This window comes from Nyctibius grandis, chromosome 8, assembly GCF_013368605.1.
Source record: "Nyctibius grandis isolate bNycGra1 chromosome 8, bNycGra1.pri, whole genome shotgun sequence".
Classification (NCBI taxonomy): domain Eukaryota; kingdom Metazoa; phylum Chordata; class Aves; order Nyctibiiformes; family Nyctibiidae; genus Nyctibius; species Nyctibius grandis.
Window position 1 is genome coordinate 26,395,119 of NC_090665.1, and position 17,724 is coordinate 26,412,842.

Consider the following 17,724-nt stretch of genomic DNA (forward strand, 5'->3'; position numbering starts at 1 on the left):
AACGCATTTTCCCATTCCTTCCTATTTGACCTCAAATCTGAGACAATTAGGATGAATGATTAGAAATAGAAAGGAAGAGACAAAAGAAAACAGGAATGTTGCTTCTTAGTGACTGCAATGGCATTTTTAATTTCGAGACAACTGCTTGGAAGTATCTTCTAAGTCTGTGCAAAAAGAAAGACTGAGTAGCAGGTTAGGTTTCTTCTCTTCTTGATTCCTGCTCTTTCTGCACAGGATCCTCTGTGATATGCTGAGGCTCTAGTCCCTTCCAGATTAATTTAATCTATGGGTGATGTACTTCAGTGGCATCTCCTTTGATTCATTAAACTTTTGTTGTTAGTGATTTTTAGGCTTTTCCTTCTGGGTGATGTGGCTTAGGGGGAGTGGGGGGCAAAAAAGGAAAACAAAATGCTATCTTTTGAGTGGTGGAAGGAAGGGCTAGCAAAATTTAAAAGGTCCTTTTGGTTTATGAATAGTTGTTGTGTGTCCCTAAAAGAGCTACTCAGGCTCATGTCTTTAAAAAAAAAAAAGCTGTTTTAGAAGATCTTTGTACTAGCTTAGCCTTAGCCAGCAAGGAAATATGTGAAGTTAGATGACAGTGAATTGATAGGGAGTATGAAAGATGTGTAGGTGGTGAAAAAAGAACAGGTTCTTAGAGAATTTATTGAAGTAACTGTTAGAATCTTACAATCACTAAACTGAAACCTGGTGGGGTTTAAAGAAACTGAGGGATTCGGTCTTTATGGCACGTTTTATGATCCTTAAGAACTGAGTAGTACTTGGAACCAAACTAGGTCCTCCTGTAGGTGATAGTGGACAAGATAAACCGGTTTGTATTATATTCCAAAGTTTGTATTGTATTACATGTTTTCAGTTTTGTATTCCTCTACTTATGCAAGTAGGACAAATGTATCCAAATTTTAACATACAGTAGAGAGCTGAACTTGTAAGTCTGTTCATCTGGATAAATTTTCTGTCTTGTTTAGGACACTATAATCCGATTGTTTAGCCCATAGGTACAATGAAAAAAATTATGTTGAAAGAAAGTGGAGGGCCTTGTGACAGCTCTTCTGTGAGGCAGCAGCTCCATTATTTGCCATTTTAGGACTATGCTTTTTTTCCTTTCAAGAATTACTTGTTCTGTTAAGGACTGTAAAATGAAACTTAATGACTTTATAAAATATAAAGAAACTCAAATATTACTTTTACTATAAAGAAGAACGAACACAGTGTATCATCTTTGTTCTGTTAACAGGAGGTGTATTTTCAGTAGTTCACTTATTTCAGTCTTCGTGGACGGTAGCCCAAGATAAGAATGGAAGAGAATTTTTACGTACTAAAGGAAGTTATATAGTCATATGCTTGTATTAAACAACTATCTGTGTGAGGTTGTAATTTTTAAAAAATTTTCATCCACTATGCTTATTATCTTTGAAGATTGATCCTGTTTTAGTTAAATGAATAGAATTTTTTCCTTGTTTTTTTCTTGGAAGATGGTCCAGTTGTTAGCGTTAATGTGATAGCTTTCAGATCTGATGAGTCTCTGCACATTAGGCTGATACTTTTGATGTGGTTTTGGAAGCTATCCTGGTCTGAACCAAATGGTCAACAAAAAGCAGCTTTTGTTAGGACTGTAGCCTAAGAGGTTTTAGCAGCACCTTGGCAAACATGGACCTTGCTCTGCAAAGTTAACAGCCCAAAAATAATACTTTGTTCTCCTGGTTTAAAAAGTTCTTTACTTTTTTGAGATTAATTTTATCCTGATACCTGTACCTTCCTGCTGTGAATGGATAGTATCCATGCCCGTTTTAGTTAACGGGAGTTGTGGTATTGGTATCTTCATATCATAGTAGAAAGAGAGACACTAGTCAGCTAGTTAAAACAGTACTGAGTGTAAGGTTATTCTCAAGCAGAAAAGCAAAATCCAATTTGCTTTTTGAGTACAGTTTCATTTTCAGCACATTCATTTTCAGCAGGCGGATTAGAAGACTGACCTTTCTGACACTAAGTACTTAGATTCTGTGAATGTTTTTTTCATAAGCCTTTTCATTCAGTCCTAGAGAGATTGGTGCTTGCATGGTTACCTATATTTGTTTCATTGCAATTTGTGGCTGGTCTATGTTTTAGTCTAGAAGTTATTTATAATACATGAAAATGAAACTTATCTAGTAAGTATCTCCAACATTAATGCATGAATTTGTAATTTGGTGTGTTGAAAAAAGCTTCTGATCTTTCCTTTGTAGATTCTTGCATGTTTACTCCCAGGATTTTTTTCCTATTTTAATTCCTATGCATGCATGTTTTTGCCAGAAAAATACCAGAAATTTATGGGATCTTAAGCATTCCAATATAAATAATATTTTAAAATACATGAATCCTTACTCTATATATTTTTTATTGTCTGATACAGTCTAGCTTAATATTAAATTATGCACCTAGTATTTCAGTGTTACTGATTTTGACAGTGTTAAGCTAGTTTGGAGATGTTATTGAATTAAAAAAAAAAAGAGATAAATCAACTCAAAATTACTGTTCCCCCCCCTCCCCACCCCAGTTTGGAAATGGGGAAGATGACAGAAAAAATTGAATGGATTACTTAATAAAATTTAAACCTGCAGTCACCAGTGCAGCAAAGTGATGAGTGGGTCATTTTAAATTACACTTCTGCTTTTGAAAGGGATCAGTAGGCAGGATAAACAAAACACATGTACAGTAATGGGCCAGTCTTTGTGTATTAATTTGATCTTTGGAAATAAGTCTGCTAATAGTGTGTTGCTATCTTAGCAGTATGAATAGTGATCTTTTATTTGTTAAATTAAGTGTGTGTAGCAACAGCTGTAGGCATTAGGCGACTCATTTAAGAAAGACTAGCCAAACCCCAGCAAATATTTTCTAATTGCCCTTGAAATCACTTGTGTTATCCAGTCTATTGCTGCAGATTTGTGACCTAACTGTCCCAAATTTGCTGCTCAGGTTTTCAAATGTGCTGGTTCTCAGTGTGAGCTGCTCTTCCATGTACATCCACATAACAAAATATTTGATAATGAATAAGTGAGTGTTCTTGAGGTCCGTAAAATGATCCTAGTTACTTGAACAGGAATAAAAACCGGATGATGTTTATTTTGATGTATAGTTTTCTAGTTATTGTGACAACTAAGGTAGTTACAGGGTGTATTTTAAGGACCAGGTCTCCATAATATCATTATTCAGGTTTTGTTTCAAGGTGTGTGGTAAAGTCCATATTTCTGCTTCACGTCGGTTAAAAACGTTAAAGTGTAAATAAAACTAGTTGTTTGTGGATTCAGATTTCCTGCTGTGAATGCTGCATTATGTTCTAGATTTCATTCGTTTAAAGCAGATTTTCAAATTGTTTTAGGTCAAACATACGGCCAGACTATGCGGATACAAGCTTTCATGAGTTCAAAATGCATACCTTCAGTCGTGTGACATCTTGCAAAGTCTGTCAGATGCTTCTGAGGTAAGATTTTTAAGGTGGTGCATTTTTTTTTTGCCCAGGTGAAATATCTGAGTAAAAGGAGTATGTGGAAATATATGGCTAGCTGGTTACCTGTCCAAGACAGAAACGCCATGAAGTCATATGTAGTGTTTCTTGTTGTATTAGCAATTTTTTATAACCAAATTTCCAAATATTAGCAGGAGTGCTGTTAAAAGCTCAAAACCTCAAGATGCTCCACATTTATCAGAAGGCTGCTGTATCATAATCCTTTTTTTGCCTTATTTAATGTAGGAGTTCTTATGTAAGGATAAATGACAACCGTTTTGTACAGTTTTAACTATCATGGCAGTTCCACGGGTCCCGTTGCTGTAGACCACCAGTCACAAGAACAGGTGGAATTTTTTCAGAAAATCAGATGATGAAGATGCTCATAGTGTTTGATATGGGGAGATTGCTTTGTGAGACAGAAAATAACTGTGAGGCATTAACAGGCATTTCTGAACCAGAGATATGTAAACAAATTGTAGATGGATGTTGCAAAGCTAGGTAAGAAATGGTAGCAGACGAATAATGCTTTCATGAACAAGGATTTGTAAGGCTAACTTAAGCTAAGAAATTCCATATTTTCTGCCTCTTTCCTCTGAAACATACACATGCTTGCACATCTGTAGTTTCTCATTCATTATTTGAGCTTTTAGGAGCTACCTTGTTTTTTTGTAAATATGGAATGTCCAATGGTATAGAGGTATGTATTGAACCTAAATTTTGTAGTGTAAGTTGGAGATGCAAAAGCTTTGTAAACTTTGGCCAGTCCAGGTGCTCATGTTGCATACTGTTGATATTCAGAAAAATGTAGCCACAGCATTTTAGAAAGGGCATTTGAAATATGGGTAGTGCTTTTGTTAAGCACAGGCATGGAATAAAATAACCTCAGGTATGTTCCTTCCTGTCATATATTTTTTCCTTTAGCAACCTTTTTCCTGAACAGTTAGACTGATTTGGATTTTCAGAGATTTTTTTCTTTTTTAGATTATTTTTTTTTCTTAATGCGATAAGGTCTAAGTGACTATGAAGAGCAGTGCAGACATCCTGAACTTAAAGATGGCAGGGCTGATTTCTGAACTTGAAGCAGTATAGTTGAGTCATTGTGTCTCTGTTACTGCACTAACTGCTGTTGCTGAGAAACAGCTGTCTTGCTTTCAGGACACAGCCTGCACGATGCTGCATTGTTCTGCATAAGCATGCCAGTTTGCTCGAAGATAGCTTGGGTATGCCCACGTGCTACACCTTGTGGTGTATAGACATGTCCCTGGATATCTCAGTTGTATTGAAAGCCTACTGGATTTAGCCTCATAAAGTGCCTAAATCACTTTTTAAAATGTATTGTTATTTTAAGCTTCAAACATAAGCTAATGTATAAATACTTGAAAAAAAATCTGAACCCTAGTACCTAATCTTTAAGTGGGGATAAAATCCTAGTCTTAGAAGCATCTTTAGTGAAGGATAATGTTATGTCCTGTGCTTTTATCTGGAGAATCTTGCATCCCTGTGTAGCAATAAGGAAAAAAATAAAAATGGAAGACTGCATTAAAATATTTTTATACTTTCTACTATTTGTCTTTAAGTTTGCGTATTCTGATACTTAAAAATACTGAGCTTCTGAATTTAATTTAAAATATATTTAATCACTAACAGTCTAGAAATTGCTGTAGTAAATAGCAGTTGCTGTACATTTTATTCAGGTTTAACTTGTTCAGCCCTGTATTCCATATGAGACACCTGATTTTCCTTTGAAGCTGTGAAGGTGTCACGTTAGATGCATAATCACTCCAAACTGGTCAGGATAATCTTGGGAGACAGACAAGTCTAGTGTGAAGAGTAAGCAGATACATCAGTAGATGGAACTCTCATAGTTGCTCAGAGGTACATGTAAAAAACTGTTTCCCTGTTAGCCATTCAGTGAATCGTACCTAAGAGAAAAGCTATGCACAAATCTGAAAATAAATCGATTTCCTCAGACTCAGGTTCAGATTCCAATTCTTTAAGGGCAATTGGAGAACATTTATAGTAAGGAAAGTGACTCCTTATTTAGCAGCTCTGAATATTAACTAAAGTAAAAATATCAACTTTTTTTTTTAATGAACGAATTTAAAGTCAAGAATATTTGCAATATAGCCAATAAACTCCTTAATGCTTAAATATATATTCACACTTACAACTCTCTTGAAATGAATCTTATTCTTCATGGTGTCTAGGCAAATTCCCATTGAGATGAGACAAAGTGTAGGTCTGTAGTAGGATAGATACATAATGGTACAATTTCTAGTGTACTGTGCCAAAGTTGCTTTGGCCTAAATTGAAATGGAGGTTGTTATTCTACAAGTAGTCCAGAAGAACTGTCTGGTTGTGATTTTTAAATGGCTAGTAGTGACAAAAACCACATGAGCGGCTTGTCAGTTGTCACTTTTTCTGGAGTCTTTAAGGACTATTATTATGTAGAACAGCAAATGACTTCTAATACATTCTGCCACGTCTCTTATTTCCTCTATGCGTGGAATTTATCATCTCTAATGTATCACTACCTAATTTTGTTTTACAGGGGAACATTTTATCAAGGCTATTTATGTTCTAAGTGTGGAGCTGGAGCACACAAAGAATGTTTAGGAAGATTAGACAATTGTGGCAGAACTAATTCAGGTGGTAAGTCATTTTTATTGTTAGAATACCATTTTTAATTAGGACATAAAGCTTGCTAGATATAATTAAGGTTCAATGTACCTCTAATTTGTGTTTATTGTAACATACATACTTGTGAAACTACCATTTATAAGCACAATTAGAATTGCATTTAGAATTCATAGGGATTTTTATTGCTACTAAATTGAAATGTTTGAAAGCAGGAGAGAACTGTTATAGGTCAAACCCAATTTCGTCGTCAATGTCGTATACAACAAGGAATTGCTTTTGGTTTAAACTGCTTATATGTAACACCTACTGTACGACATATCATCTATCATCCTTGTGGTTCTCCCTTTATGTCTATGTCAATTTTCATATTTTTCTCTCAGCTCCTAAAGCTGTTTGCTTGTGTTGCCTCAGCTTCCTCTTTCATCTCTTTGGTTTCCATGGTTTCTGTCCACTCACAATATTCACAAAAGGTGATTGATGGCTCTCTGCTTCCCACATCTAAGGACTGTTTTTTCTCTCTTTTAATTGATTGCTGTACTCTGAGTTTCTTCCCTGGCCGTGGTCGCTTTGCACTTCCCCGATTCTTCTGCTCTTTGGGACCTTAAGGACTCGCTTGACTTCAGCTACCATTTGGTCTCTCTCAGATGACTCCACATTTGACCTCTTCCCTCTCTGCTCAGTATTGTATCTGTAATTCTTTCTCTGACATCTTCTGGATCTCCACCTGCTAATACCAAATGTTAGCTCTCATCATGTGGCCCCATTCCCTTCCCTGTACCTATTCAACTGGTGGCAGAGAGTTTGTTACACTCCAGCCAGCTGATCACATAACTGTAGTGCCATTTTTGACTCTGCCCTCTGTCTAGGTTTGGTTCTTAACTATTCTTTCTTCTTTCTAGAGATGATGTGGTGCTGTTGGGGGAGGGAGGGAATGACAAATGACAAACATACACCACCCCCCACCCCTGAATTTCCCTCCCCATTAGTATGTTTGAATTCCTGTTGTTTGAATGTGTTTGAAAGAGAAAAGCCGTTGGAACACATGATGATTTCTGGAAAGTGCAATTGTATATGTTGGGGAAGTTTCTAATTGATTGTCCTTCTCATTTCTCTAAAATCTGTACGTTGCTTTCCAGAATGATTTCGTAATAGTTTGTGAAGTTTCTCATGTCTCACATATCTCACATAAGCTACTGCAGCCTCCTCCATTGGGTTATTTTCTTTTTGACATTACTGTTTACAATCTTTGCAAAATGCTTTTGCAGATATAATCTCTCTCCCACTGCTTGAATTACATCATGACTTCATCCACTGCTCTTCATTAAGCCACTGCTTCAAGATTTTGGTTCTAGCTCTTTGTTCCTTTCAAAATTGTATGTTTGTTTCTGTCTTTGCCCCCATTTGCATTACTTCCTGACTTCTCCTTGGCTTTTGGCTCACTGTGGTGTTTGCCTGCTTCGTTCTTTCATGAAATCGTCAGGATGGCAGTTACTGACTTCTGCTGCAGTCAGTGAACTTTTTCTCAGTTGTTTTCTGTATTGGAGATCTTCGATGCTATCCTCCAAGTCTGGACTTTTTAAAAATAATCTTTTGAAGATCTGAAAATCATATAAGCAATCACAGTATTTTTCCTCTAAATCCTTTTTGGAACAGATTTTTTCATAGTATCTCCTACAGATATCCTAAGGAAAATAAATATTTAAAATTGTATTAAAAATTGAATATTTTAAAGCAATTACATTTAAATAAATAGAGTGGAAAAACACATACTGCTCTTCCCAAGAGAGCTATCTTCTGTGGTGTAAACCACCCCAACTTCTACTTTTTTCTTTCTTTTGCACCTTCTGTTTTAGTTGCTTTTATAGTTTTCATTTTAATTGGATAGCTGGCATCCCAGGAGGCAGGAGCTTGTCCTTCTATTCCGCTGTAAAGATCTGTGGACACATATGGTGCAATGTGTATCAGTAAGAATGACCATAAATGCCTAGATAACACAAGGTCTGATTTCTTGCAGTTTTCCTGCATATATCGTTAAGTAATGCTGTGCACTTGCTAGAGGGAACAAAACAAAGAAAAAACATCACATTTCTACTTCTTTGTAAGTGGAATAAATTATAATTTTACAACTTAAAAGAAGCAGAATGTTATTTTGGATTTTACTGTAAATCATTGCCCTGATTTTTGTAAAATGGTACTGTACTTTAATGCTTCTGTACTTTTTTACTCTACTTCCTTTAGTCTTTTTTTAGAGAAGTGGGAAACAATTGGATTGTTATGATACTGATTTGTGTTATGTGTTTAGCTTGCATCCAGGTGTTCTTCTCTGTGTCCTCTTTCCAAACTTCTCTTTCTCTTTTGAGTCTATTTTTCTTCTATGCAAAGGCTCCCGATTTCTGTAGCTCTAGTGCAAGCTAGAAGAATTGTGTATCTTCCACCTGCTCATGAGGCAGAATGACAGGAGGTGCTAGGCTGTGGCTTCATTACAGCCTGCTCTGAGAATACATCATAGCTGCAAAAACAAACTCTAAATAACAGTTCTTGCCATGGTCCCCCTTGCTTTATGGATGGATGAGTATGGAAAGGACAAATGGTTTTGCCGACTTTGCTGAAAATGTGTCCTCTTCAGCTAATGAGGGACTTTGGCCAATGAGTACGAAGGGAAATATTGAGATTTTTCTCTACTGTTTTCCATTTTTACTCTTTATTTGCCTTTTTAAAGAAACAAGTGTTGATTGAGCAGTGCTGCCCATTCATAATACGCACAGAGTAAGGAAAGGTTTAAGGAGGAGCTTTACCAGTTCCAACTTCCCTGTATCATCCAGAAGGGGAAGGGACAATTCAGACTCTTGTCAATACTGGTTTGTACAACTTGAGTATGAATGATTTTCTGGAGCTACGTTTTCACTTTTCCAGAGTTATGCTGAGAAATGAGGGCTCCCAAAAGTTATCTGCCATGCCTGCCAAGTTATGAAATGTTATTAAAGAATGCAGACACAAAGATATCATATAAAATTAAATATTTTCACTGCATTTTATGTAAAAAAGTATGCTCTACATGCACAAAATTCTAAGAGAGTTTTAATTTTAAAGCTTTTCCTCTTGAAATCTTTAGAAAAATTAATTTATGATAAATTTAATTTTTCTAATCATGTCATTTGCTGTTCCTGTGGGGAAATTAGCAAAGGTGGCCTGAGAGTGCTATTAGAAAAGAAATTGTGGAGCGTAGCCAGAATGCTTCAATAGTAGCAAAATGCCTGGAACATTAATTATATTGCTATGTATTTCTTTTGTTTCTAGGGGACTATTACAGCCTTTTTCACAGGGTGTAATGGATGTGAAACACAATCATCCTTTTAGGAAACTGGGCATTATTATTCCCCAGTCATGTGGTATTAGTTATGGCCACAAACATGGAAAATATATATATATATCTCCCATGATATATGTGTGGTCTGTTTAATCTGGTGTTCTGTCATTCTGCCAATGGTTGATTCCAGATGCTTCACAGGAAAGTGCATATGTGGTAGACAATGCTCAGGAACGATGCTACTTTCTTAATCCTGTTAAATTTTCTTTTTAACTTTTTGGTGCTCTAAGATTTTTTTACATCTTGTTAATGCTTTTGTACAGCTTCCCTATTTTTGTTGATAGAAATATCTAACCATGTTTCAGAAGTTTTGGAACAGTGAGTTCTGTAAAGTTTTTGTTTGGCTTTTGGTTTTTGTTGGGGTTTTTTGTAGGTTGCGTATCTTATTCCGGTTATGTTTGACCTTTTTACCTTTTTAATTTAACATGTGACTTTGTGGGTTTTTGTGAGAAGAGTCAGTGGAAGTTTTAACTGAGTGCTTCTGTATGATCAATTATTTTATATAAATCCTCATGACCTCATTAGTATACTCTGAACTGAATAGTCTTATTTTTTTTATTATCTCTTCATAACTAGAACTTTTTCTATACTGCAAATAATTTTCATTCCCATTCTGTAGACCTCTTCTGTTTCTAGAGGTCTGTTTGAAAAGAGGTGATCAGAATTCAAAACACAGCAATGAGAATATCCCATCATATTTCTTAAAGGCATTTACATTTTCCTCAACATTTTCTGGTTTTGTACAGTTTAAGATTTTGCGTTCTTTTTAGACCACTGAGCAGATGTTTTTGCTAGCCTTTCTGAAACAATGCTTAGAACCTTCCTGGGTGGATTAAATCTTTTTGTATTTCATTCCAAGTCATAGTTTGTGAAAAGAAGACAGACATCCAAAGACAGATGAAACCTTTAGAATGACAAATTTAATGTGTCAGATTTAGATGATACACTTATGAGAGACACATAGACAAAATCTGAAGATAAATTGCTGTGTTGTCATGCTATGCCTTATACACAAACATATGCCAGCTCTTCAGATGTTTTACTTCAAAGAAGGCCAGTTCAACAGACTGTAGAATTTGCAGTGATAAAAGATGCAGAGTTAATCAGTTGAATTAATAAATAGAACAAAATGTCTTTATTTAGCCTTTGTTTTTTTTTGTCATCGTTCCTGCCCTTGTTGCCGTAAATCGGCAGAGCTGGTTGAAGTCTTCTGTGCTCATTTCTGTCATTATTGGTTTAACTTTTTTTCCTCTGAAATGCTGCCCTGTACATGCTCAAGTAGTCCTCTGCATTTTCATATATTTTACTTTTATGGCCTATCACTTAATTTTTGTGGACTTGAAATCCTCCCTGCCTCCTCTTTTTTCTGTTCTGCTAATGTTCTGATGAATTCCTTCAAGTCTGATTGTGCAGTCGTAACACAAGGCCTCATGAAATCCTTAAACACAAGGATTACAAAATGGATGCACGTATTTCTCTGACAGGGCCATTTATAACGACATATGTGTTGTTCTTCAGTGGCTGATGTGGAGGTCTCCTCTTCCCTTTCTCCGTCTTCTGCCTTCTCAAATGCACTCCTATGCATTATTTCAAGGCAGAGGACAGTTTTACTTATCTGGTGATGCTCTCCCACTAGTTGGAAGGTTTTATATTTGGGAATGGTTAAAAGTGGGACCTTTGGTAAGTGAGCATGTGTAAGACACATCTTTAGTAGACAAAAGGAGAAGCTGTCTCCCTCATTATTCCCGCTTACATTGCACACTGCAGAGGTCCTCAGGACTGATAAAACAGTATCACTCTGCCCAGAACGTACTGCAGAACTCCAGTCTGTTTCCTAGTCTAAACCAGCAGAATTAAACCATTTCTACTGCCAGACTGGAATTTAATTATATTGAATTAAGTATTCCCAGGCAAATGGTTGCTGGTTCACAGACTATTGAATATTTTAATTAGGTGAACCTCCAATAACAGTTCTAGAATCTGAAAATGTTTTGAGTATTTTAAATATGGTGCCAAACCCACAAAATTTTCTTCTTTATATCGCTGTTTCCAGGGAATGTTAGAAGCATCTCTCATCGGGGCATAAATGGATTAGAAAAACACTAACTGGGCATTTTAATAGTAATTTTTAGTTAACTTCTGCATGATTCCTTTCTCTTTCAGATAATTCCATTTGAAAAAGTACTACATTTAGTTAGGTGGAAAAGAAGTTTCTTCAACTGTGTGATAAACTTGAAATTTCGAAAATGTTACCATATGAATGAGTGAAGTTTAGAGTTGCTTTCATATGGTAATATGTATGCCCAATAATATAGTCCATGCTGTTTATGTGATAATTGCTTGCTACAGCACGTTAGAGATTATTCATAAAAAGTGTGTGTTTTTGACATCTAAAAAGAAACCAGCAGCTTTCACTGTTTATCTTTTCTGCTGGCTTGATCAATAGTTGCAAAATTGCTGGCTGTCCTCCAAACCTACCATGTCAACAGAAGTGACAAGTGCTCAAATCCCAGCATGTTCATTGCAGTTATGCCACTTTTTATTTAACTGCAACAAAGGTTGAGCCATATTGTTTAACTAACCATCCTTGCTCAACCTGAACAAAAGTCATTTAGGGACCTTGATATTTCATGCAGAGTCCTACACTGTGGTACTTCTAGGTCATGATTTGCTTTTCTTCTGCTTATGCAATGACTGGCTAAATGACCGGAAAGGAGCAGGTAGTCCCACAGCTCCTTCAAAGAGACTTGCTTTATAGTTCCTGCATTTTAAATATTTTTAATTTTCTTTTAAAATAGGAAGGTGAGCAGTTTACTACATATCCTTTTTATTTACTCTCTATTTAGTTAGCATGTAAATCCAGCTGCTTTGTTGCATCCCTGTGGATCAGCTTATTCCCATTTTCTGATCTGTACTCACTCATGTATCGAGGCCAGCTGCTGCTCCTGTTGCTTTTGTAGTAAAATATAATCATCAAAATGTGACCCAATGGTATCATGACCTCAGTGAATAAACAAAAAAAGCTAAAAATTGTGCTGAACTGTGGCAGTAAAAGTAGTTTGCTGTCAGAACTGAGAACTCACTTGATAATTTCATTGGCACATTGGTGGTGAACAGGAACTTGAATTAAAATTGTCATGTGTAAAATATCTGCTGGTGGATATCCTCAGACATTATTTTTTTTTCTAAAAATAGAAATAAGTAGAAATGAGTGGTGGGTTTTTTTTTGTTTTTGTACTTGTGGAACATTTGGAAAAAAGATCTCATGAGGAGGCAATTAACATAATTCAATACAGAATATGCTGAAATACAGGAATATTTAAACTGTAATGAAATAAGTCAAGCATAAGTCTTATTTTTTGAATAGGCTCTTGTGTGGAAATACACATACTGTATACTTTTCTGTTCCTGAAGGGTCAATAGTGAAGTCACAAATAGCCCTTCAGTTGATTAGTGTTGGCAAAGTTTTGGGCTTTCTTTTTAATCCAATCCCCCCTACCTCCCTTTTAATGAAATTTATTTTATGCGAATTATCAGAGGTATTTATTACCTTCCTGTGTAGTGATTTTTTGAATCCAGTTATTGAAAGTTAATCAATGATTTTCTTATCTATTGTGAAAAGTGTTGGGATGCTGCAATGACCAAATGGAGCTCCTTCATCTAGTTGGGTTTAGGATATTTCCTAGAGGGAAAAATAATATTCAACAGCAACCATCAAAAATCAGATTAATTCATTCGCATTGGAGGATAGAATGACATTTCCATTTCATTTTTTTGATAAGAGATCTGCAGAATTAAATACAGGCCATTAAAAAAAAAAAAAAACACAACAAAAACACCACCAAAAAAAACCCCCTAAGTCTGGATTTGAAGTTTTGCCCCTCCTCCCCCCCAACCCCTGCAAGTGAAGTCATTTGAAGTCATTTATAATGCTGAGATGAAATATTCAAAACTGGTGGTTTTATTCAGATTTTGGCAAAAATTCTGAAAGGTTTATCAAATTGCAAAACTAAATACCAAAATTATATTGAATTTCAGCAGCACTTAGGCAACTAATCCCCTCAGGCTCCTTAGAAAACCTCAATAGTCTACCTGTATCTCCTCCCTTGGGGCGGGCTTACGTTTCTTCTCTTTGCTCACTATACAAATGCAAATTAATACTTTCAGAAAGGTTACAATCATATAAGTTTTTTGTGGATGACAAGATGATGCGTCTTTGGCGCGCTGTATGAGAGAGGAAACGGTGACTGAAAGCGTATGTGAGAAGAGAGTTGTGCCAGTGGTAAATGGGCTGTGCCTCCCCAGCCTGGCCCAGCAGCCTCAGATGGCGTGCTTGGTCTCGGCATGCCTTATTATCTTTGCATAAAATGCTAGAAAGCCAAAGATTTTTTTTTTCCCACACTTTACTCTTTAATGTAATTTTTTTTTTTTTAACAGAACAAAATCTACTTGCAGTTAAAGTTTTTTTTAGTTGATTTACTGTGAACATGGCTTACTGTGTACAAGATATTACAGTAAAAGTTTTCAAAAGCGATGAAGTACAGTTGGGGCATGTGCAGTTTGTGCTTTGCCTCAACAGCATGTACCATCCTAGAGAGCGCATGCAGGTAAATACAGCTGTGTGTGCTTCGATAAGGCACCAAATCAAAATCTAGAGTACACCCAAATACCTGTTGTCAGATTAGACATTCAAAGAAAAAAAGTAAAAAGTACCCCTTTTTGTGTCTTTGTGATGTGTGGTCGTGTGTGCGTGCAAAAATGTTACTGTCTTGATGAAGTTCTTCTAATCTCCTACAGGACTTTTTTTTTTTTATTTCTCATTTTTAAATAGTGCAAGAAAATTCATAGCAAAAGAGACAAATAAAACATGAACGGCTTCAGTCTGTGGTATACTGATGCAATGCTGAATTGAACTTAAAGACATGAAATACAGAAAATTTTGACGCTAAAGGTGTACATCTTGATATATGTTGGCATGCTATGGAAAGAGAGAGACAAGAAAAGGTGTAAACTCGACTTGCAATGAAGAACCGTAGCTTTTGAATTCCCAACAAGTCGATATTTATAAAGTATTTTTGAAGTGTTGTAAAAGCTTATAAAGTTTAGCGGCCCCGATTGCCATGTCCCTGCTGGGAAGTGGGATGTAAGTCGTGGCCAGGAGCCTTTCCCAGCACAGCCCGCAGCACCAATGAGCGGGGCGGGGAGTGCAGCAGAGTTTGCACAACAGGACCTGGCACAGCCCCAGGCTGCCGGGGCGGCTGCAGGTATCAGGTAGCAAAAGAAGGCAGCAGGGTTTTCTGTAATGCAACACAGCACAGACTGAGATTGCTGTATAAAGAGTGTACAATTTACAATCGCCAATAATGCCAATTTTTACTTATGTTTCAGAACACGGGAATGTGAAACATGAGGTAAGGATTTGTCTTCCTTTGTGTGTGATGTTTGTTTTGTCAGTGACATAAGAGCTCCTTGTTTACTTTGTGCGCATGCTGTTAGAGCAGGTATGTTTTTATTCTGCATTTAACAACAGATTTCTTTACAGTGGTGGAGAACAGAAGTTGTCTGAGAAACAAGGTATTAATAATTAAATATAAATGCATTCTGTTCAAAGTATGAGTCAATTTTCAGTTGATATGGCTTAATGCAGAGAGCACTGGAAGGGGTGGAGATGTGTTTTTTAAGTTACAGGTAAAAAACATACATTGCTTCACAACTGATGTCTAGATCTGTTCCTAGACCAAATCTGGCAGTAAAGTTAAAAATAATCTTTTTTTTCTTTTTTTTCTTTTTTTTTTTTTTTTTCAAAAATGCTAGTGAGTCCTGATGGAATAACATACTAGCGTACCAATCTCTGCCATGCCAGACTGCTAGGGGACACAGGATCGGCAGGGCAGTGTTTGTGTCTTCATGTAAAAACACTTCAGTTGCAGAGCTATCCAATAGTTATGGAGTTCATATAATCTGGAAAGAATGGTAAAATGGGCCCTGTACAGATGAGCTACCATGGTGCACGCAGTGTACCTTGCTGTCAGCCCAAGAAGGCTGCAAGCTGCCCTAGGTTATCTTCTCGCCAGCTCCTGGTGCCTTTCCGCTGCAGTACAGCAGGGCATGGCAGATGGGTTTTGTCTGCCAGTTTTAACAAAAGAGAGGCAGCACTTTAAACGTAGAATATAATAGTTTCTAGCATCTATTTTAGATCAGAAGTTTATGGTAATTTAACTGCTTAAATGACATGCTGGTTATGAACTACGTACGATCGTGTACTTCTCTCCATAAGATGTATGTGTTTGACGCTGTCACTAACATGGGTGATGGAGTCAGGAGGACGTTTACTGCTGACAGGACTGCTGCAGGGGGGGTCGCGCACGGGGCTGAGCACGTCTGTGCTTCCTGATGTTTGAGCTGTTCTGGTGTCCCTGTGATCCCAGCCGCGGCACCCTCTGGCCAGCTCCATGGCTGTGGGCCCCGGGCGGGCACCGGCTCCCCCGGGCCTGCAGGGGGAGGGCAAGGTGGCCCGAGGAGCTCCGGGTGAGGAGGGGGCTGTGCTGCCACAGGCCATGCCTGTGCCTGAGAGGCTCCTCACTGCTCCCTTGGCCCTGCCTCTTGCCGTGTGCTGCCCGGCTTTTCATGTCTCTGCCTAGAAATACCCGCTAAGTAAGGACACTCTTAAATATGGAAACCACAGTGTGGTCCGTTTGCCTAACGCTGTCCCAGTACTGGAGCTGACAGGCAGTGCTGGGGAGCCATAAACAGATCGCTTACTGGGCCTTGCCGACAAGGTTGCCAGACTCAGTAAAGCTAATTGTGCTGAACATACTGTGGCTGGATGAAGAAAGTGTGTGTACTGGGTGTATCTAAGGAGCCCTCCTGCTCCTCAGCTTCTCACCCTCTTGCTTGATTTGTACATCTTTTTTTTTTTGTGAGGAAAAAATGGCTTCCTTTCCAGAGCTATTGATTTGTTATTGACTATTGAGCTGATCCAAAAGGTCAGGATTGCTTTCATTTTTACTAAGGCTCTTGTTTAAGTGCCTGCTTTATTTTTCTCTGTGCAGAAGGAAACTTGAGCATAGGTGGGGATCTGTCACTTTGGAAAACATGGATTTAGATTTCATACCAGTAGTGTAATAAAATCTACTGGTACTGCAATATATTTAAGAATATTGAACATGCTTTCATACAGCTCAAGAATTATTTCCTTAAAATTGTTTTCCATCTAATCCTTTGGTGTATATGACTTATGTTGTCACAGAATTATTGTATTTTTTTTTCATTTCAGTTAAACTTTTCTGTATCTTCCTTCATGCTTGCTTTTGCCACTCCTGTCCCTTTCCCTCTTTTGTGCAAATCTGCGGTTACTCACCACTCTGCATCAATCCTTATCAGCAATACAGCCTCCATTAAAAAAAAAATAAAAAACAACCTAGGATATAATTAAGCCTTTTGTCCTTACTCAGTAATATTACCTTCATTGTGGCAGCAGTTTTAAATTTTTCTTATTTCCACTGCAGATGAAAAAAAACTTGCATCCTTTCTTTAATTAGAATTGTGGGGTACAGAGAGAGTATGTCCAAAGACTCAAAGAGTTTGAAAGCTGTTCTTAAACCAAGCTTTTAATTTTGCCCCCTTGCTAGAGGGCTTAGTAACTTGGTTGTGCCTCAGGGTACTGCTTTCTGGATTGCCTCGGTGTGTGTCCTGCATCAGTTTATATGAACTGCAAGTAAAGGAGCAACCTAATTGTTCCCTTTGTTATGCAACATGCTTTTCTCTGCTTGGTTTGATTAAAAAATAAATACATGCATGAGCCTTCATGCAAGCTACCAGCTAAAACAAGTTTGCAAAAGCAGATCACAGTAGTTCAGATATGCGTTATTTCACGTTGAAATTTTCAGGGATCTATATTAAGTGTCTTGGGACTATAATATACATTAAAAAAAAAAAGTCTCAGTATTGTCAGAGAATTTCTGATTTCACACAGCTCTGATTCATCCAAATTTAAAAGAAAGAGGGAGGTGCGTTACTAAATATATTTAAGTACTTGCCCAGAAAATAAAGAAATTACAAATTGCATAGGAAATTCTAGCTACCTTAAGTACAAAGTAGGAATAGTGAAAGTTTTTGCCTTATTAATGCAATGCAAGCAGCTTTGATACTTTTGTGTTTGTGGACATTATCTGGGACAGAAAATGCCAAACTGCATATTTTTCCACTATCC

At 37.1% G+C, this 17,724-nt stretch overlaps 1 protein-coding gene across 1 annotated transcript in view; it reads left to right on the top strand.

The window, feature by feature from the left end:
* The window catches only part of VAV3 (vav guanine nucleotide exchange factor 3), a 170,336-nt gene that overhangs the window by 96,499 nt on the left and 56,113 nt on the right, over positions 1 to 17,724 (top strand). Inside the window, exons 16-18 of the mRNA XM_068406000.1 lie at positions 3,377 to 3,478; positions 6,057 to 6,157; positions 14,901 to 14,923. Of these exons, the coding sequence (XP_068262101.1) occupies positions 3,377 to 3,478; positions 6,057 to 6,157; positions 14,901 to 14,923 (226 nt within the window). The remainder of the gene's footprint in view (positions 1 to 3,376; positions 3,479 to 6,056; positions 6,158 to 14,900; positions 14,924 to 17,724) is intronic.